The sequence below is a fragment of the Rissa tridactyla genome, chromosome 4 (assembly GCF_028500815.1).
Source record: "Rissa tridactyla isolate bRisTri1 chromosome 4, bRisTri1.patW.cur.20221130, whole genome shotgun sequence".
NCBI lineage: Eukaryota > Metazoa > Chordata > Aves > Charadriiformes > Laridae > Rissa > Rissa tridactyla.
In genome coordinates this window covers 29,210,299-29,229,367 of record NC_071469.1, presented here as the reverse complement: position 1 = coordinate 29,229,367, position 19,069 = coordinate 29,210,299, and the positions used below count along the sequence as shown (strand labels likewise).

Below are 19,069 nucleotides of genomic sequence, written 5' to 3'. Positions count from 1 at the left end.
ATTCCCAGCATGCCTGGCGCCCGCAAAGGCGGGCGCCAGGCATGCTGGGAATCGTAGTCCCCCCCGTCCCCGGCAGCCTCCGCGCATGCGCACCACACACCCCCCCATGATAGAGCCACTCCACACGCGAGAAGCTCCAAGCAATTTTATTCTAAAGGGCGACCACCAAAACCAAAAATAAACCTCTGCAACAAAAATACGTCGTTTCTAGGAGTTCTCTAGAGCTGGGTATCGTCCGACCGAAGGAACAAGGTGGGGGAAACGCGTCGAGGGCGGCTCAGGCTGAGGGTTTTGCTTCTTCCCCGGACGACGTCACTTCAAAATCTGGAATTCCTTGTGCTCCAGCGCCGTGATCTCCTTCTCGTTGCTGAAGTCGGCGCGGCTGATGCAGGACTGGGGACTTCCCACCTTCCTCAGCCATTCCTGCAGCTCCCGCACCCTGGCGCTCGGACCCTGAATTTGTCCTTGCACCGTGCCGTGGCTGGTGTTTTGGACCCAACCAACGAGTCCCAGCCTCTTGGCTTCCCTCTGAGAAGACAACGCAGAGCAAAATGAGATTAATCCGAGACGATTTTACAGGTAAAACACAGACCACCCGGAAGTTCCTACAGTAGGAAAGCAGCAGAGGATTCACAGAATCATGGAATGGTCAGGATTGGAAGGCACCTTCAGAGATCATCTAGTCCAATCCCCCTGCCAAAGCAGGTTCACCTAGAGCAGGCTGGACAGGAACGCATCTGGGTGGGTTTTGAGTATCTCCAGAGGAGACTCCACAACCTTTCTGGACAGCCCGTTCCAGTGATCTGTCACCCTCAAAGTAAAGAAGTTTTTCCTCATGTTGAGATGGAACTTCCTGTGTTCCAGCTTGTGTCCGCTGCCCCTTGTCCTGTGCCCCATGGGCACCACTGAGAAGAGTTTGACCCCATCCTCTTGATACCCACCCTTTAGATATTTATAAACATTGATAAGATTTGCCTCTCAGTCTTCTCTTCTCCAGGCTAAACAGACCCAGGTCTCTCAGCCTTTCCTCGTAAGAGAGGTGCTCCAGTCCCTTGACCAACTTTGTAGCCCTCCACTGGACTCCCTCCAGCAGTTCCCTATCCTCCTTGATCTGTGAGGCCCAGAACTAGACACAGTACCCCAGATCCGGCCTCACCAGGGCAGAGTAGAGGGGGAGGATGACCTCCCTTGACCTGCTGGCCATGCTCTTTTTAATGCACCCCAGAAGACCATTAGCCAAGGGCCACAAGGGCACATTGCTGGCTCATAGTCAACTTGTCTGTCTCTGCAGAGCTGCTCTCCAGCAGGTCATCCCCTAACCCATACCGGTGTATGGGGTTGCTCTTCCTCAGGTGCAGGACCCTACACTTCCCCTTGGTGAACTTCATTAAGCTCCTTTCCACCCAACTCTCCAGCCTGCCCAGGCCTCGCCGAATGCCAGCACAGCCTTCTAGTGGGTCAGCCACTCCTCCCAGCTTTGCGCCATCACATTCACCCAACTCCTCGTTATACTCTTTCACATGAAAGACTGGGGCGGAAACGCCCTTTTCCATCGTGCTAACATCACGCAGCACTGAGAGAGTACAGCCCCCACCCAGAAGCAGCCGCAGCCCAGGCCGTGGCTGCCATCCAGCCCTGCCAAGGCCCCCAAAGGAGCCACCGCAGGCCTGGCAGCACTGAGGGAGGGCACCGTGCACCTCGGGAAGAGCCCCGCCAAGTGCCCCGGCCCGCACCTGTGTATACTTGCGGAAGAAAACGCCCTGCACCTTGCCGGACACCTCGTAGTCCACGGAGACCAAGCCCTCGGCCTCCGCCATGGCGACTGCCCGCTGCCGCCTCCTCCTGCCGCAGCCGCGCACCACGCTCCGCATGCGCGGCGCTGCTCGCGACCGGGAGGGGTGTGTGACCTCACTCGCCGCTGTGGCCAATGAAGAGCCAGCACTCCGTGACGGGGCGGGGAGAGGGCGGGTCCCTCATTAACCGCCTCATGAATAAAGCATATCGGCGCGCCCGCCGGTTAGTCGCCTCGAGCCGGCCATAGAGGTGGGGTCCTCCGGAGGGCGGAGTGGAAGGCGAGCGCTGCGGGGAAACCATCGAGAGGCCGCTTGCCGGCGAGAGCGGCGCAGGAAGTGGCATTCGCGTCCTCGTTTCCAGGCAACGGCCCTCAGTTGGCGCGGCGCCCGCGGTGGCGGCAGGGCCGGAGCGGCGGGCAGGGCTTCGCGCTGCCCCGGGACGAGGGCGGAGGGAGGTGTCGGGGCTCCAGGGCGATTGGAGACCGATGAGCCAAACGGAAGACGAAGCAGTTTGCCGAGGAGGCCGGGCAGATCGCCGCCCGCAGCCTCGCAGGTAACGCCGCCTACCCCGCGGGGCCAGCCTGCGGCCTGGGTACCTGACAGACGTCGGGGGATGCGGTAGAACGAGCCACGGGATGGTTGTACTGAGCTTTGCCAGACCTGTGTGCCACACTGGTGAATCGGTGATGCCAAAACTGAAGGGATCAGAGGAGGGCCACGAAGATGATCAGAGGGCGGGAGCACCTCTCCTATGAAGACAGGCTGAGAGAGCTGGGGTTGTTCAGCCTCGAGAAGAGAAGGCTCTGGGGAGACCTTATAGCAGCTTTCCAGTATCTGAAGGGGGCCTACAAGAAAGCCGGGGAGGGACTTTTTACAAGGGCAGGTAGTGATAGGATGAGGGGTAATGGCTTCAAACTGGAAGAGGGTAGATTTAGATTAGATATCAGAAAGAAATTTTTCATTCTGAGTGTGGTGAGACACTGGAACAGGTTGCCCAGGGAGGGTGTGGATGCCCCATCCCTGGAGGTGTTCAAGGCCAGGCTGGATGAGGCTTTGAGCAACCTGCTCTAGTGGGAGGTGTCCCTGCCCATGGCAGGGGGGTTGGAACTAGACGGTCTTTAATGTCCCTTCCAACCCAAACCATTCTATGACACACTATAGGAAACACCCTGGGTGAGTACAACAATTTCTCTGGCAGTACAGCATATTTCTGCTGCTACCATGATAAGACAGGGCTTGAAATAAAAGCATATCTTATTTCTGGCTCCACAAGCGACTGGGGCTGGAAGAGGCAGCATGGGAGCTCCCCTGATGGAAGGAACATAAAGATTTACAGAACCCAGAAAGGTTATGAAACCTTTGCTAATAGTTATTATAGCTGCTCGTTGTAGCCTCCAGGTGTAGACTGTTAGGAGAAAATTTGTCTAGCTTTGGATAAGATGGTCTGTAATGACTTTGCTTCTAACCTCAGGCTGTTTCTCAGGCACTGAATAGCTTTGTTTCCACCGGTGGATTCTGTGGTGGCAGCTACTAAGCTTGTTCCCAGTTCCCAGCTGGAACGCCAGAAGAACAACTTTCAGCATGAACTCACACTTGACAAAGAGGAAAGTTTAAAGGATCTCTATGCCCCAAAGAGCCGAAGCTATTCATATTCTCTTTCTGCAGAAAGGAGTCAACACATCTCCAGGCACGGAGGTGTCTGTCTGGCTGGACTGCAGAGCAAGTATCTCACCAGCCAGACCAAAACTCTGCCAGCTAAATCAGTAGCCAGTCGTAAAGAAGGAGTGGACCGTGCACATCCACTGAAACCAATTTTTCACCACAAGGGTGTGAGTGTTCCAGTGGTCAACGGAGCACAGGACAGAAGTTCCCCACACATGGAAGATGCTCCAAACAGTAGGCCTAACTCAAGGAGCAAAGGGAAGCCTCCAGCAGGGAGGGCTCAGCTAGGTACAGTGCTCTTTCCTTGGACAGCAGAGACCAAACAGTCAGCCTCCCATCTATACAGGAGAGAGACGGCCTACATCCTAAAGTTGGAGGCAGATGGACGGAACCTGGAAGAGGAAATTCAAAAGAGAGAGGGCCTCCTCAAAGAGAAGCTGAGGAGAGCAAAGGAAGAGCTTAGGAGGATTCAAAGAGAGAAGGAGCTTGTCGAGGCAGAGGGGAGAAGAGACAGAGAAGCAGAGAGGACCCATGAGCGAAAGGGGGCTGAAGAGAAAGCTTTCAGAGTTGCAGTCAGGCCAGGTGACAGGGTCTTCGGTGGGGCGCAGTCAGAAGAGGCCACTATCCCCAAGCCTGGCATCACCCTCCATCCCCAAGAGCTGGCTATGAGAAAACTCAAGAAGGAGCGGCTGGTGGCCACCAACAGCAAAATTCGAGACCACATACCCATGGAGTGTTTAACCTCTTATTCAGAGCTGGCCCAAAAACCTAGCCCTTCTTCCTCTGCCCTCCCAGACCAAGATTCTGATGACCACCTGCCCACAGAGGTGCTGGACTTGCAGGCTGCCAGCTCTGTGGAGCAGGGGGGGCTCAGACAGTGCAGCTTCTGCAGACGTAAGTTCCTCTGCACCAGGCTTGAGAAGCACATGAGTGTCTGTGGCAAGAGCCAAGGCTCCAAGAGGAAAGTGTTTGACTCCAGCAGGGCCAGAGCTAGGGGCACAGAACTGGAACAGTACCAGCAGTGGAATTGCTCAGAGAGGCCTCAGGTAATGTGCAGTCCCTTTGCCTCCCTCAATCCATATCTCCTGCTCACATCCCTTACATCTCAATATCTAATTCTGATTGAGATGTGAGCGCCTTCATGTGTACACAGGGCTAAGGGACACAATCCAGCTGTTGCCTCTGAAAGGTTCTTGTCAAATGGACAAATAGATCCATTTAAAATCTAATAGATGGGGGGCGGGGGTCCTAACTGACTTGTCTTTGTAACATGTCGAGGGTGTACTCCTGGAGAAAGCTCCCTCCTTGCTGTAGTCAGGATGCAGACTGGGTCTGCTGCAGAAAAGCTCTGTGAAAGCTTTAAAGGGTCTGCAAGGAACTGACGGAAAGTCCAGGTAATAACACAGGCCATTAAAACAAAGGCAGTAGAAACATGCAGCTTTGTTCCTGCTCCAGTTCCCTTATCCTACTGCTTGCTTTTCTGGTTGTTCTCAAGCTCTTTCTAAGTATCAATGTCTGCATCAGTATTTCCTTCAAATCCTCCTTGGTGCTGGTCTTTTTGATCCCCTTTGCGTGACTCCGCTTCTCAGGGCGGGTTTTACATCAGCAGGGAATGCCCAGGGAGGGGTGACCTGAGTTGGACTGTGAGCATAAGATTGAGAACAGAGGCTGCCGGTAGTGCCAGTTGCTCTGACTGCCTTTCCCTTCTGCAGAATGAGCCACCCAGAAGAAACAACTGGAGGCAGAAGCATGAGGTTTTCATCCAGACCCTGCACCAGGCCCGCCAGGTGCAGCAAGTCCTCTCCAAGGGAGGGAAGGTGTCTGACCTGCCCCCGTTGCCTGCCATCGAAAACCCGGACTATGTTGCCTGCCCATACTGCGGACGCCGATTTGCTCCCCAGGCAGCTGAGAGACACATTCCCATATGCAAAACCATCAAGAATAGGCCTCCACCCCCACAGCGGAGGAAGCGCTGGTGAGACAGTGTCTAACCATATCTGCTGCCATGATTTCCTGCTTGTTTTCTGCCAGGTTTCCAGCCACAGACACTTGTGCTTTCCCTAGTCTCAACATCGGCTGCGAGTGTTGAGCTTGTATGTACAGCAAATAAACAGCTTGGGATGGACAAACAGAACACTAGAACTCGTGTGCTTTGACCTGTGCCCTGGGTTGCCCCATGCGGGATTTCCCCCTGGGGGCTGCTTCTCCCATCCAATGAGCTCAACATGGAGTCTCAGTGTAGGTGTGAAGCTGTTGCTCTTCAGCCAGCTAAGCAGGGAAGAAAGGCTGTTGCTACAGGCTGTCAGCAGGACAGCAGAGAGGAACAAACCAGCTATCAGGAAGGGGGCTGTTCTTCAGAATCATACTTTGCCTGTATGTTAGCGAGGCTTGGGCTTTTTTTTTTTTGCTTTTTTTTAACCAGTAGTGCCTGATGCAAAGAGAGCTGCTCTCCTTTAGTTCATCAGCGGCTACAGACTCAGATGTTTGTTTTTTTTCCTTCTCCAAAAGCAAAGAGTAGTGCTGGTCGTGAGAAGAAGAGCTGGGCCAAACAGAGCATGTGCCTCTTATTTGCTTTACTGGTCTATTGGTGCAGATGTTCGCCCCTGAACATGCCAACAGTGACAGCAGTTCTGGCTGGTGCAGCATTCTTAATGTAGCAACCTACAAAGCACATGAGGGGTTCCTTTTTTTTCTTTTCCCCATAGAAAGGACCTACATTTTTCAAAACTATTCAGCATTTAAACAAGGCATTTGGAAAAGTCAGAGGGAGGGGAGGAAGCTATGTAAGTGGTTAACTTTTTTCAGCACATGGACTGCTGTGTTCTTCCATCCTTGGTGTCTGCGCTAGATGACAGGATCCAGAGCTGCTGCTTAGTAATTCGTGCTCTGTCCTACTCGTTGTAGCACTGTTCCATTGAATAATGAAAGCTGTGTAGGTAGGTTTATTCCACACTTGTTCTGCAGCAGCCCGAGAGTTTATGTAGATGCTTTTCTAGAATGCTGGTGACAATCCTGAGGCTACAGCTGAAGACCCGTAACAGTACCATTTAGAAATAGAGCGTGACATTGCTTGAATTAGAAAAGGAGAACTGGAAGGAGTATTATGACATGCTTCCTCAACACAAGAAGCTCAGGATCAGACATTCATGGGGTTAGAGAAGCTAGAAGTAGCAGACCCTTCCTGTTTGAGTCCGTATGTTGATTCATGTGCACAGAACAGCAGAGATACTCCAAATCAGCCCTTGAGGCAACAGAACAACCATCCCATCGTGTCACTTACCATGTACAATAGCTGGGATTCAGAGCTGGGAAAGGGCGGAAGAAGAAATACTTAACTAAAGAATAATACCACTCGAGATCAAAAATAAGTCATGAATAAACTCAGACTGGAAATTAGGTTCCTATCCAGGAGAGGCGTGATGTCACTGAAAAACCTTCCAAATAGATTAACACAGGCAAGGAACCTACATTGTTTCAAGGCAGACTTGGAGAAGATCATGGAAGTGAGCATATGTCAGGAGTTAGAAATTAAGACTCGTGATACAGAGTGTTTGTTCCTGAGTGTATCACTTCCAGAAGCCGAGAAGGAATTTCCTTCCCACGGCAACCTTCCCTCAACTCCTAACTTGGCTTCTGATTATTTTTATTTTTTTATTTTTTATTTCCATCCAGAATGTTTAAGAACTGCTACAGCTAAAAAAAGCCAAACACCCTCTGCTCCCAGAGAGCATGTTAAGGAACTCCACATCAGAAAACCTGGTAGCTGTTTCACTCGTATGTTCAGGGTTAAATCAACAATTAGATTTAACAGAAAAAAACCTGGAGTTTTTCTGCAGGCCAAGTTGCTAGGGTCCTCTAAAACACAGGGCTTGTAATCTTCCTTGAGTCATCTGCTTATTTTCATCTTAGTTGATGCAATGGTAGTGAGTTATGACAAAAATATACCCCTTCTTTTGCTTTTTTCTCAAGATGTAAGGTAGTTTTGATGATTTTGGACACATGCTAAAGGTCTTTGTTACACAACTCTTAAAGCTGTTACACACTGTTAAAGGGTCTTTTGGGGGAAACAGGTGTCCTAGAGAACCTTTTAGAGAATCATCTGCTTCTAATTGGTGACAGTTCCTGCACATTTCCAAGTCAGTTATTTTTCCAGATTCTGATTTTTAATATATTAGACTAGTTCTTTGTGTAAAAGTTGTTTTAAATAGTCACAGAGTGGTTTGTGTTCTCAAAGTAAGAATGACTACTTTGTATGAGAAAGTTGCAACAGGAAGCAAACAGGGAACAAAAAAATTCCAGCAGTTCCTTCTGCAAGTCCTTCAGTAACGTAGCAGCAGTTCATGGGAACCCAGAGAAAGATAAAAAGCGACTAGAGTAAACTGGACTCGGCAGAAGCCAAATATGAAGAAATACTCCAGCCTTCAAGGGGTGGACCAGACTCCTGAAAGAAGCTGGAGAGCTTCTCCCCTACAGATACGTGGGCAGAAATCCCAGTCCCTTGGCACACCCTAGAAAAGAAGGAAGGTCCCAGAAAGGGTCAGTGCTGCACTGTGCCAGCCAGGTATAAGAGCATACAAGCCTAGAGGGGAGAGAAAAAACAGACTCGAAACAAGGGAAAATAATTTGTGCTATCCAAATTGATCAGACAAGCAAGACCAATGCTCTAACTTCAGAGCTTCGAAATACAGTACACCAAGAGGTGACAAGAGGTAGGAAAGCGATAAACCGGAAGCTTTATGCCAGGCTCCTTGAATTAATGAAAGGTGTACCTCAATTAAACAAAGAGTAGTTCAGAAATTCAGTACCACTGCCTGTCCTGTAATATTAACTCCAGTTCCCTTGCAACATGTTTCATTGACTGTGTTTGGTGGACCCTGAAAGTCAGCAGAGTGTAAACAGTGACAGGGGTAGCTACACACAGAAAAACTTCTGATACTGTAAAATCAATCCACCCCTTGGGGACTTCTCTTAAGTGGCAGGCAAACACCTAATGCTGAGACTGAAACTGTAGATTAAACAAAAGTTACTGACATTAAATCACCAGGCTTCATTTTTTATCTTTGTTTCAGAGCTAACCATGGGCAGTTCACCCCTCTTTGCTGAGTGGGTGTTTCAGGTCAAGACAGACAGCAGCACCCAGACAGTCTCCAATAACTGGTTTAAAACTTAGCAACAGTTTAGCCAAAGCATCAGGCTCAGCACTGAGATTTACCTTGCTTCTTTGCTATCATGGTTAGTGTTACCCTGACACTGCTCAAGCTGTTACTCCCACTGGCTCAGCTTCCTCTTCTGCTACTGTAGTATAATCCCCCTCTCAGAGAAGTGCTGCATTTTCAGTATCTAGATCTCTGGTGATTTTAAGTCTTTAACCCAGCTCTGCCTCTCAAGACATTTCACAATTTACTAAAAACCCGGAGAAAAAGTAGGAAGTGACAGGCATTAAGTGCAGTGTGCAGGAACAGCTGGCTGAGCAGGTGTCAGGCAGGTTCTCCCTTCCGTAGGCCTTAATGCTCAGTAGAAACTGGTCTGAGAGAAACAGGTAGTTCTTCCCTTTGAGCCTCTCTCTTCCCGTTACTCATTTCCCACTTGGCACTCCAACTGTTGAAATAAACACACACACAAAAGCCCCCTGACGTCACTATGAGGAGATGCAGCAGCAAGAGAAGAGAGTTGTTTCGTTGTTTGTTTGTTGTTTTTGTTTTTTTAATGAAGGGACACAGAACCTGACTTTTTTTCCCATAGCAAAGGACCTGCAAGCCCCTTGGCTCTCCTTCTATAAGCAAAAATATTAATCAAACAACAGAATACCATGAAGCCAGCTGACTATACACATATTTCCCCTTCCTCTCTTGGAGGAAAAAAAAAAAAAAGAGGACTCCAAACCCAGGAGAATGAATTTAAACATTTATTTAAACAGAAACTCCAAACCACTCCACCCTTTAACCTTTCAAAAAAAGACAACGACAAACTAGTTTTCAGCCAGAGTGTCAGAGCAGGCATAAGTTGTGTTCCACTATAACAACTCAGTAGCAATACTAGCAGGAGACCAACACATACGGAGCTAGCACTGCAAGAAGGGGAGAAGTAAAAAGGGTTTGAAATTGCTCGAAGGCACTTCTGCCCACTTGCCCTTCCGTTTTCAGCCCAAGACGAAGGTGCTGGCTTTAAACTGCTTTTTTTTGGTTGCATAGCTGGCTGGTGTGAAATCTGTGGTCTGTAACAGGCACAACCCGGATAGCGTGAATCCTCTAAGGCACATATGAGATTGTGGAGCACAGGGCATACTCTGTCTAGGACCCTAATCCTCCACTAGATCCAAGGGGAATCCAGTCTGTGCACCTAGCTTCCCAACTGCAGAGCATTGAGGAATGAGGATAGCAGTGCACTGCAGGAGAGCGACTCCCATCAGCTGGGTGCTTGCTAATTGGACATGGCTCAGGCTCAACTCTTCACTCCTCAAAGGCACTGCCACAATGTGACCAACTCAATCATTTCTAACCACAACAACAACCCTCAAGCCGGGCCCCTAACCTGAGAACTGGCTCCAACGCACACGGCGGAAAGGAGAGCAGAGTCACAAGGGCAACCAAGCGACATGGCCACGTCAGGGTGCCTGATGCTCACCACCTCCCAGGAGGGCTGTCCTCCCAGCCTTCCTTTGGTAACGATGGACAATCCTTGCCCTTGACGCTGCACTGGAGAGACTGCACTTGATTCAGCTCCTAGATACTAGCAATAGGCACCAAAGAAGTCTTTAAGGAGCATAAGTTACGAGCAGAATGGTTTGGCATCCACCTCTAGAGACAAATGGGGAGTGCTGGCTCCCCCAGAGCAGTGTCTCAAAAGAAGTAGTCCAGGAGAGGCGATAGGATATTCAACTCCAACAGACCTAAGGCAATTGTAGTGACATGCCATCCATGGGGATGGTTTAAGCCTAATGAAATCACAACCCCACTCTCACAGCAAAGATGAGAGGGACTCAAGACTCCTTAGAGGCTTCATGTAAGGCAGGGGAGGCTAGCTGCTCCCAGGGATCCTACCAATCTCAAAAGCTTAGTTCAAAGTCAGTTTGCTAATAAATTTAAGGGGAATAAAATTAACCTCATTTTCTAACAGGAAATGAGGAAATCTTGAGCATCAGACCATGTCTCTTCCCATCTCCAATTTTCTTGGGAAAGCCTCTCACTTCTAGAAAGACGGTGAATTCCGGACAGAGACTTGATCATTCATGGTCATTGGGGAAAGCTGCATCCTGTGACCACGGCATTAATGACCTATTCTGGGTAGGAAACTGCATTCCAGCTTCATCAAAACACTGAGTGGAAAAACACTGATTCTTCCCACACCCACACAGAGTGTGGGCACCAGGGGCTGAGTAGAACAGAAGCCAAGCAGGGAGCAGCTACGGGCTTATGCCAAAAAGCTCTGGCACCCAAACCAAGCCGAACAGCTGGAGCACGAAATGGGTGACTTAGTCTGAGGCCCAGACGCTTGTCACCTGGTTGGGAAGCAGGTGGTCTGAAACTGGGAACTAGAGATCCCATCTCAGACAGTCCCCACTACTGCTATTGGAAACACCACCTGATTCACTCATGTCAGTGCATTGCCTGGAAGTTGGAAAGCTCTAGGCACCCAGAATAAAGCCTTTAAACTCTGTCTATAGTAGGCCTGTGGACACAGCTATATGGCCAGAAGCTGTGCCTCGAGGCCAGGGACATGCTGTCTGCCATTATCTCCCAAACAGGAAGATCTCCACTGCCTCCAGAATGAGACATTCTCTACTCCCTCTGCCCCTAAGCAGAGGGGAGCAGCCTCACCGGCTGGGCTTTACCATGTGGTAGGGAGAGGATCCTAGTCCTTCACCCCTCTGAAGTGAAGGTGGCGAGTCTTAGGGTTCAGCCAGCTTCAGTACAAAACACATCTCCTCCTCTCATCTAGAGATGCAGTGATGAACACTGGGGTCCCAAAGGCAGCTCCCAGGAAGCAGTGAAACAATGAAAGGGCCACAAGCCGCTACTGGAGCCATCGCCGTAATGGGGCCGTTCTGCCTCACATGCAGAATTGACAGATAAGGTACAAAGAGGAGCTGCTGCTGCTTCCATCACTGAGCTGGCCTAGAGCTCAGGGGCCCTTTCCCTCTCAAACTCACTCCTAGTTCATATCAAACGTACATGGGTGCTGCTCTGGAGCCTCCGGCCTCGCTCCTTGTCTGCGAGTGACCTGAAGCCAGGAAAGCCGCTCTCTGCATTCGGTTAGTGTGCTGTGAAGTTAGATGGATCCCAGTGGGCTCAGGAGACTAGAGGCTGGAGCGGCACGAGTCCGTTCCCAGGAGACACCAGGAATCTGAATCCAAGTCAGGTTTCGGATCCACTTCCATCTCCTCTTTGGCTGTTTGTGTTCCTTTGGAATGAACCTCCACCTGTCGAAACACACAGCAGTTATCCAAACAGCTCTAGGTGTAGCTGCAAAGAAGCCTGGAGCCACATAAGGCAGTTCCTGTTCTCCACAACCATTTGGGACTCTCTGTGGCATCTGACTGCCCACACCTTCTCACCAGGAGAAATAAAGGGGAATCCCAGGTCCCTCAAGGACTGGGCTGTCCTCACAGGAAACTGTTGTCTTGGTTTCATTCCTGTTGCTACTACCAGAGCCTGCATCAGCAGCTCAAACAAGAGACAGGCACCATGCTCAGTGCCCCCATTCTGCTCCAAGAGAGACATCTGTTAAAAGCTGCTTGTTTCTGCACAGCCTCCACAATCTATGCAGGAGTCTGAATCAGTGTAGTGAGCCCTGAGCGTGGATGTGCACCCAGGTGATGGGTCCTCACCTGCTGCATTGCCTCTGTCCCCCTGCAGAACCGCTGGAGTTGGGCACTCAGACGAACAGTTTCCTGCTGCAGCTTCTTCTGATCATCCAGACACTGTAAAACCAGGCCTCGGAGGTGCGTCACCTCCATTTGCAGAGCACTGCACATACAGCCCGCAACAGGAGATGCGGCTTTCCCTTCACCACATGGCAGGGTTGGACTCAGGCAAGTAGGCTGCAGAGACATGGAGGGAAGCCAGACCAGGTTTGAGTGCAAGGCCAGGAGTTGTATATCCCAAAAGAAGAAACCATGCACAGAATGCGTCACCCTAGCTTGTTTCCAGGCTTCCCAAACTTCTAGCAGCCAAGGTCAGCAAGCTACTAGTCATTAAGTCTTCAGTACAAAGCCACTAACTTTGTCCTTTTTTCTGGGAAAGCTGCTCCTGTCCTACCATCACCAAAATCCATCTGCTTTACCCCCCCCCTTTCTCTAAACCTGGGATCTGTGCCTCCTCTTGAGACAGAAAACTCCTGGAATAAGGTATTCTCACAGGTTGTAATTTCTCAGTGATTTCCTTTATCAGTTCTTCTTCCTATCTGACAGCAATTTCTGCTTTCTAAACTTCTATCTTCTGCTACGTTTCTGGGCCCCAGGCTTCCCTTTTTTCCCCCTCAATTGCATTAACCACATTTTTCCACAGAACTTATCTCATTATTTTCAATCTGACCAAGCCCCAGCTTTGTGTTCTAGATTCCTGTGAACTGTTCTCTTTGCAGCACCATCTCTGATTATCAACAGCCCTCTTTTCCTCATCCGGATGAATTAGGCCAATCCAACACCCTCTTCTCAGCTCTCCCCATAATCCAAACATTGCCATTTATGGTCCCCAAGAGCTTTTGGCCAAGCATTCACTTGCATAACATTACCCGGGGTTCTGTTTTGGGCTTGTTTAATCCAACAGGTTCCTCAGAAGCCACTTTGAGTCCTTGAAGTTTCTGGTAAGGGAGAGTCTCCTTCTCGGGCTCTGAAGATGCCATGCTCAGAGGAAAGGGGCTGTCAGGCATGGGGATGAATTCAGCGTTCTCCAACTCCTGGATACACAAAAGCAGCACCGTCAGTCCTGCCTGCCTTCTGCAGCTGATGACTTCCCCTCAACCAATGCACCAACACCCTCTTGTGGTAAAAAAGGCAGCGAGGCCTAAAGGGCTTCCCACGCAGCACAACTCTGAGAACCTTTCGGAGAATCCCTTAAAGGTGGAAGGGGCCACTCGCTTTTCCCCAACCTAGATCCCCATTTTAAGGCATTTCTGAGACATCATATTACCTTCCGCAGCCAGCCAGGGCAGGAGCTGCTGTCAGCACTGTTGCCTCCCTTAGCTTCTGTGGTGCTGATCCAGCCCCCCAACTCACGATCTGCTTCCATGGTTCCCCGAAAGCCTCCACTGGGATTGGGAGTCTCCGCTTCCTGTTCATTATCCTCTTCCTCTCCTCCTCCAGTTGTGCAGCTCTGAGCCACTACCAAACAAGAATGAAAATTTTATACTTTCCCCACTTCTGCTATTTCTGTTGCCAAGCCCCAGCTGGAGCAGAGAAGATACAGAAATTTGGGCTGTATGGCCACAGTGAGAGCACATGCTAGCAGCTTCTCTCTCAACGGCTTATCTCCTAACATTCCCTGCAGGGCTCCCCAAAAGGGCTTGTGTGCAGCAGTCTTTTGCAGCTTCATGGCCCCAGCCCTCCCACAGGTCCAAGAAACTGGACTCATCTTTCCAGCAGCTGCCCCATGGCCGCCCTTCCCTTATCAGCTGCCATCAGTGAATTCCTCTCAGCTTTTCCTCGTCAAATTGAAGTTCCTCAACTACAAAAGCCTCACTGCATCCATGTTCGTCTTCCTCTGTTTCAGTTCTTTCCCAGCTTTGCGACATCCCTTCCAATGCACATCACCAACTAGATTTCCTCCCTCTGAGCTCTTCTGTGAGGCCTCTCAAACACAGAGAAACCATGCTGCAGGACCAAACTGCATCCACTCAAACTAACAACTGAACAGACTTAAGCCACAGCTCCCCTGGACAGGTTACTCACCAGTACCAATGGACAGGCCACTGCTGTTGGATCGGATTGTTTTAGAGTTCAACACCTTCTCTGCAAGAGAACCATACTTTCAGTTAAGAGTGCCACACGGAAACCAAGACAACTCCTACAACAGCACACAACAAAGCCAATGTTGCAGGCCTAGAGCTCAGAGCAGCTTGCCACATTCCTCCACAGCAAGCTGGCCTGTTCCCAGGCAGGATTTATAGTCTAGGCCCTGGCAAGCAATACATCATCACAACCAAGATCCCAAAATTTCATCCTAAACTTACACTCACCAACAATGATGATGGTGTGCCAGCCACGGCATGACAGGTCTGGAACATGATGCAACGATCCAAATATTGGCCGAGGCCACGAGGTACAAATATCTGAGCCATGAGCTCTCTCAGTTGATGTCATTGCCAGGCGCCCATTCCCACCATTACCCCAGGCAAAGATATGGTTGTCTGAGGAAAGAGAGATTCAGGAGCTTCAGTTCACTCCCTCCCTCTTGGCCCATAATTACTACAAGGATCATAGCCTCTCTGCTACAACTGGTAACCCAAAGTATCTAATCCACCAGTTCCATTTTGCCAGTGGGAGAACAAACTGGTAATGAATCTACAGGCAGCCCCCAAGCAGGCACTCCACAGCCCCAGGGCCGGTAAATGTTTGGTGCTGCACTGGGACAATTAACAGGGCCAGACAGCCCCAGTCTAGAAGGATTTCTTTATTTCAGTGCAGTGCTGCAGGGGTGGCATAGAAAATGCTCAGTAGGAGCCCATTAACCACGCTGCAGATCTAGTTCAAAGGAACCCACCACAACTTTGCAAAGACCCACTCACCGTCAGTAGCAGCTATGGTGAATTCATCTCCACATGAAACCCTGATCACCTGCTTACCCCCCAAGGGGCCTCCCAGCAGGTTAATTCCCAGGTGCTTCTTATAGTCCCCAACACCAAGCTGTCCACACTTGTTGGAGCCGAAGGTCAGCAGGCGTCCTCGCTCTAAGAGGAGGAATGAGGAGACAGTCACAGCAAGGGCCCAACTCTGGAAGCAGCCATGCATGCAGAGAACTAGCAGCAACAGCCCACGACCAGGAAGGACTCTGCTGAGAAGCCAGCCAGGCTGGGAGGGGACAGTGACAGCCAAGAGGAATGGCTTCACCCTGGAAACATCTCCCTATCTCCCTCTCCCGTTGCTCCCCTTTTCTGATGCCAGGGGCTGGGACTCCTCACAGCCCTCTAAATGGTGTCACTTGGGCAAAGCCTAACTCAGTCATAAACAATTCCTCTGCTATCCCAGAGTATAATTCTTCCCCAACCTTTTTTTTTTTTTTTTTCTTTTAAAAAAGGGAAGACTAACCCAGAACCTGATGTTGCTGCTTCAGCAGGCCAGGAGGGAACACTGCTGAGGAACAGGATTCCTGGAGCAGGCATGAGCTCTGCTATCAGGAGTACAACTCTCAATGTCAAAGGCCAGGCTGAAAGGGCAAAGCTGATGCAAAGTCATCCAGCAACCAGTATTCACTTCTTGATAGATAGGGCTCACCATCAATGGAAGCTGTATGTGTCTTCCCTGGAGAAATGGTACGGATCTTGTAGAAGGACAGCTGCTTGGCCAAAGTAAGGGAAGTGGCGTATGGCACCTCACAGTATGTCTGAGAAAAGACAAGCGGATAAGCACTGAGTGGAAAAACACACATTTATCAGCTAAGATCTACTCAAGCAGGTCTTGGCAGACCACAACGTTAACCTAGACAGTCCCAATATAGGTACGGTAAAGAACTGCCAGAATCCATGTCACTGGCCAAGTCACCCTGGAGCAGCTCACTATCAGTTTCACTACCACAGATCTGACATAAGCCCATAGGGCAGACAGGAAACTGAGGAACAAATTGCTGCTTCCCACCATCCCAGTATCCGTTGTCTTGGATTGGAACTAACAAATTGGCACAAAGCTAGTGAACACTTTGTCACTGTCACAGGACCTCCATTTCCCCATATACTGCTGACTGCTGGGAGCTGGAGCCAGGGGCCCAAATGGACTTACATCATGGTTGATTATCCCTGATGTGCACTGATTCAGGCCCAGCTTGTTGAACTCGTTGAGTCCACATGCCAACACTTTGCCTGTCTGGGTGAGCAGGAAAGTCCCATCACAGCCACAGTGAACAGACACAATGTTTAAGGTCTTCGGAACATCCACCTATGTGGAAGAAATATATCCCAAGAAAATCAAAATCCCAACACCTACTACATAGAAGCTGGCACACAGAAAACATACGGGGTTAGAGCAGTGGTTCAGCTAGTCTGGGCACTGACAATACTCAATGCAGCCATTTTGAATGAAGGTGGAAGAATATTGCAAAGTCTACAGCATACTGAAACTCTGGTCACAATGCAGAAATTCAAGGCATTCTAGACCTTGTGTGCAGACACTGGTGAGCCGGCACAGGAACCAGAAACGCGGTTCAGAGGTATCCTGGCCAGCTGGGGTCTACAAGCACCAGGCCCAGTTAGCCAAGCAGGGCTGGGTATGTGCTGTGTGGGTGTCTACTCTGATCACAGATACTTGGCTTCCAGGCACATCCTTTTTGGTTTCTAACCCCCAATGGGTTAGGTTGCTTCAATTACCCCTAGCACTGTACTTCAAAAGGGTTTTACTTTCAACTCATTTTTAACTCATTATGTTGAAGACTCCCAGTTGTTTGCAATGCTGCGAGTTTCCTCTACAGACCCGACATATACAATTTGGTATTTCCTACTATGATTTCTACAAGATTAAGTTTGGCATTTCCAGTTCCAGCTTGCAGATCAGAACAATGAAGCTCTAAGTCACGATGCTGTCTGGTTTGGGAGCAGCATGTCCCTCTGCCATAATCTCTATGGACAAATGAAGCAAAATAAAATGAGGAAGTAAAGCTAAAACCCTTGGCAAACTCTGTGATACCTCAGAAAAAACACTGGAGCCTCAGACAGTTAATATTTCCAAACAGCAACTAATTTGCATTTATGTCCATAAAGATTTTGAGAAGTAGTCACAGCCCTACCTTCTGAGGGGTGTAGTGATCTTCTTCTGAATCCAAGCCCAAGCGCCCTGCATCAGTGAAAACACTGCAGTTAGAAAGCGTTAGGTGCCCACCCCTAAGAAATGGTATTGTCTCTCCATAGTCCCAAAGGAATTTCCCTACAGAACTAAAAACCTGCTCCCCTACATGCATCATTGCCTGCCAATCCTCGAGGTAATCCAACCCCACTCACAGAACAACTGTCCTACCCACAAAGAAGCCAAGCGACACCCTAGAGCTTCCCAGAGTGAAGTCCCAAGGGCTCAGTCCCCAGTTCACCATTCTTACAAGGAAAGAAAGCCAGAAAGAAACGAAGTTCTTTGTCCCCAGGACATAGCAGACAGCCCTCACCCAGGCCCTGCATTACACACCTGCACCAAGCTGCTCTCTGGAGCAGACAGGTCCCAGTGCCTTTAGGTTCCCAGGAGACTCTACCTACCATACTCGCCACAGCCCCATGTGTAGACTTCTCTGTTTCTGGTCAGCACTGCCACGTGGTTATCTCCACACGAGACCTGCTCCACAGGGTTGGTGAGAAAGAAATCCAGCTGCAGTGGCTCAAGCACTTCAGAGCCATAAGCCTTGTCAACGCCAATGCATCCATAATAGTCTGAGCCAAAGGCATACACCTGGCCCTCATCTGAAGGACACAAGCGAAACTCGGTCAGCACACAAACCTGGTATTAGGCAACATATTAACCTCTTAGGACACGGCCATAGCAACCTCTTTTCTGTAATCCCACTCCTCTTTAGTGCAGAAGAATGTAATCAGGAGAACATGGAGTCCTCTCTTGTTCACATTAAGATGGATGACCTAACACCACAACTTGCAGCTATTTCAGGCTGCCAATGTCAAAAAATCCTGGGTTGAAGCTGACGCTTTCTTTAACAGGAACACATAAATTGATCCTGTGGCTCCCTAAGTCACTCCCCTCCAGCACACTGAGGCTCTGAACTTATCTCTATCAAACCTCTGCTTTTCCAGCACTGACAAAATAAGCTGGAAATTACCTTGTTGAGAATTATGTTTTCATGGGTAAAGCAAGATTCAAATTCTTCCATAATAGACACCACCACAGTTAACACATCTTTAAAAGTATGAGCAGTGATAGAACTAGAGACAGCTACCAGGTCTCAAGCTTTCTGAATTAAATAGCAAATCTCAGATACACATCTTCCTTTATCATTTGGTGACTCTTTCCCCACACAGTCCAACAAGAGCTTCAAACACATTTACATTCTTGACTTCAGGCTCCTCTGTCTTTCATGCAGGCATGTATGGAGGCAACACATGCACTAGTAAGAGCAGGGAGTCTGCACAGCCCCAAGGAGCTGTGCTCAACATCCAGCTTCATCACCAAAAAGGAGCGCACCCTTAGCAAAACACTTAGCCTTCTTGGGAGTCAGTATCTTCCTCTGTATAATAAAGCTGATCTATCTCCACTACCGCACCTAATATCCCCCAAACTGAAAGGTGAGTAACATACAAGACTTTCTCCTTTATAGAATCATAGAATCTTCATGGTTGGAAAGGACCTTTGAGATCACCGAGTCCAACCAAACAACCTATAATCTCTGCCACTAGAGCATGCCCTGAAGTGCCACATCTAGACGTTTCTTAACGTCTCTTAATGTTTCTTTAGGTACAAAGCTGCTCTGCTAATC

General features: G+C 49.4%; 3 protein-coding genes across 4 annotated transcripts in view; 1 reads left to right on the top strand and 2 right to left on the bottom strand.

Annotated features, from left to right (window-relative positions):
* Positions 1–130: 130 nt before the first annotated feature.
* On the bottom strand, positions 131–1,880 carry ACYP1 (acylphosphatase 1). The gene is made up of 2 exons (XM_054200887.1): positions 1,734–1,880; positions 131–528 (listed from the first exon to the last, which is right to left on the bottom strand). The coding sequence occupies exons 1-2, from the start codon at positions 1,869–1,871 to the stop codon at positions 313–315; spliced, it is 354 nt and encodes a 117-aa protein (XP_054056862.1). The 5' UTR covers positions 1,872–1,880; the 3' UTR covers positions 131–312.
* A 1,403-nt stretch (positions 1,881–3,283) lies between these two features.
* Positions 3,284–5,589, top strand: ZC2HC1C (zinc finger C2HC-type containing 1C; the record flags this gene model as incomplete). Its single annotated transcript, XM_054197954.1, has 2 exons — positions 3,284–4,501; positions 5,168–5,589. Coding segments are annotated over 2 exons (1,485 nt in total), but the record flags the coding sequence as incomplete, so codon positions are not given.
* Positions 5,590–9,338: 3,749 nt separating this feature from the next.
* NEK9 (NIMA related kinase 9) overlaps positions 9,339–19,069 on the bottom strand; it is a 25,460-nt gene continuing 15,729 nt past the window's right edge. For both annotated transcript variants that reach the window (XM_054199964.1, XM_054199965.1), the window contains 11 exons: positions 17,844–18,044; positions 17,387–17,433; positions 16,387–16,542; positions 15,886–15,994; positions 15,180–15,341; positions 14,631–14,801; positions 14,344–14,403; positions 13,586–13,776; positions 13,188–13,352; positions 12,283–12,495; positions 9,339–11,874 (listed from right to left, as the gene is read on the bottom strand). In XM_054199964.1, the coding sequence (XP_054055939.1) occupies positions 11,752–11,874; positions 12,283–12,495; positions 13,188–13,352; positions 13,586–13,776; positions 14,344–14,403; positions 14,631–14,801; positions 15,180–15,341; positions 15,886–15,994; positions 16,387–16,542; positions 17,387–17,433; positions 17,844–18,044 (1,598 nt within the window). In that variant the 3' untranslated portion in view covers positions 9,339–11,751. The remainder of the gene's footprint in view (positions 11,875–12,282; positions 12,496–13,187; positions 13,353–13,585; positions 13,777–14,343; positions 14,404–14,630; positions 14,802–15,179; positions 15,342–15,885; positions 15,995–16,386; positions 16,543–17,386; positions 17,434–17,843; positions 18,045–19,069) is intronic.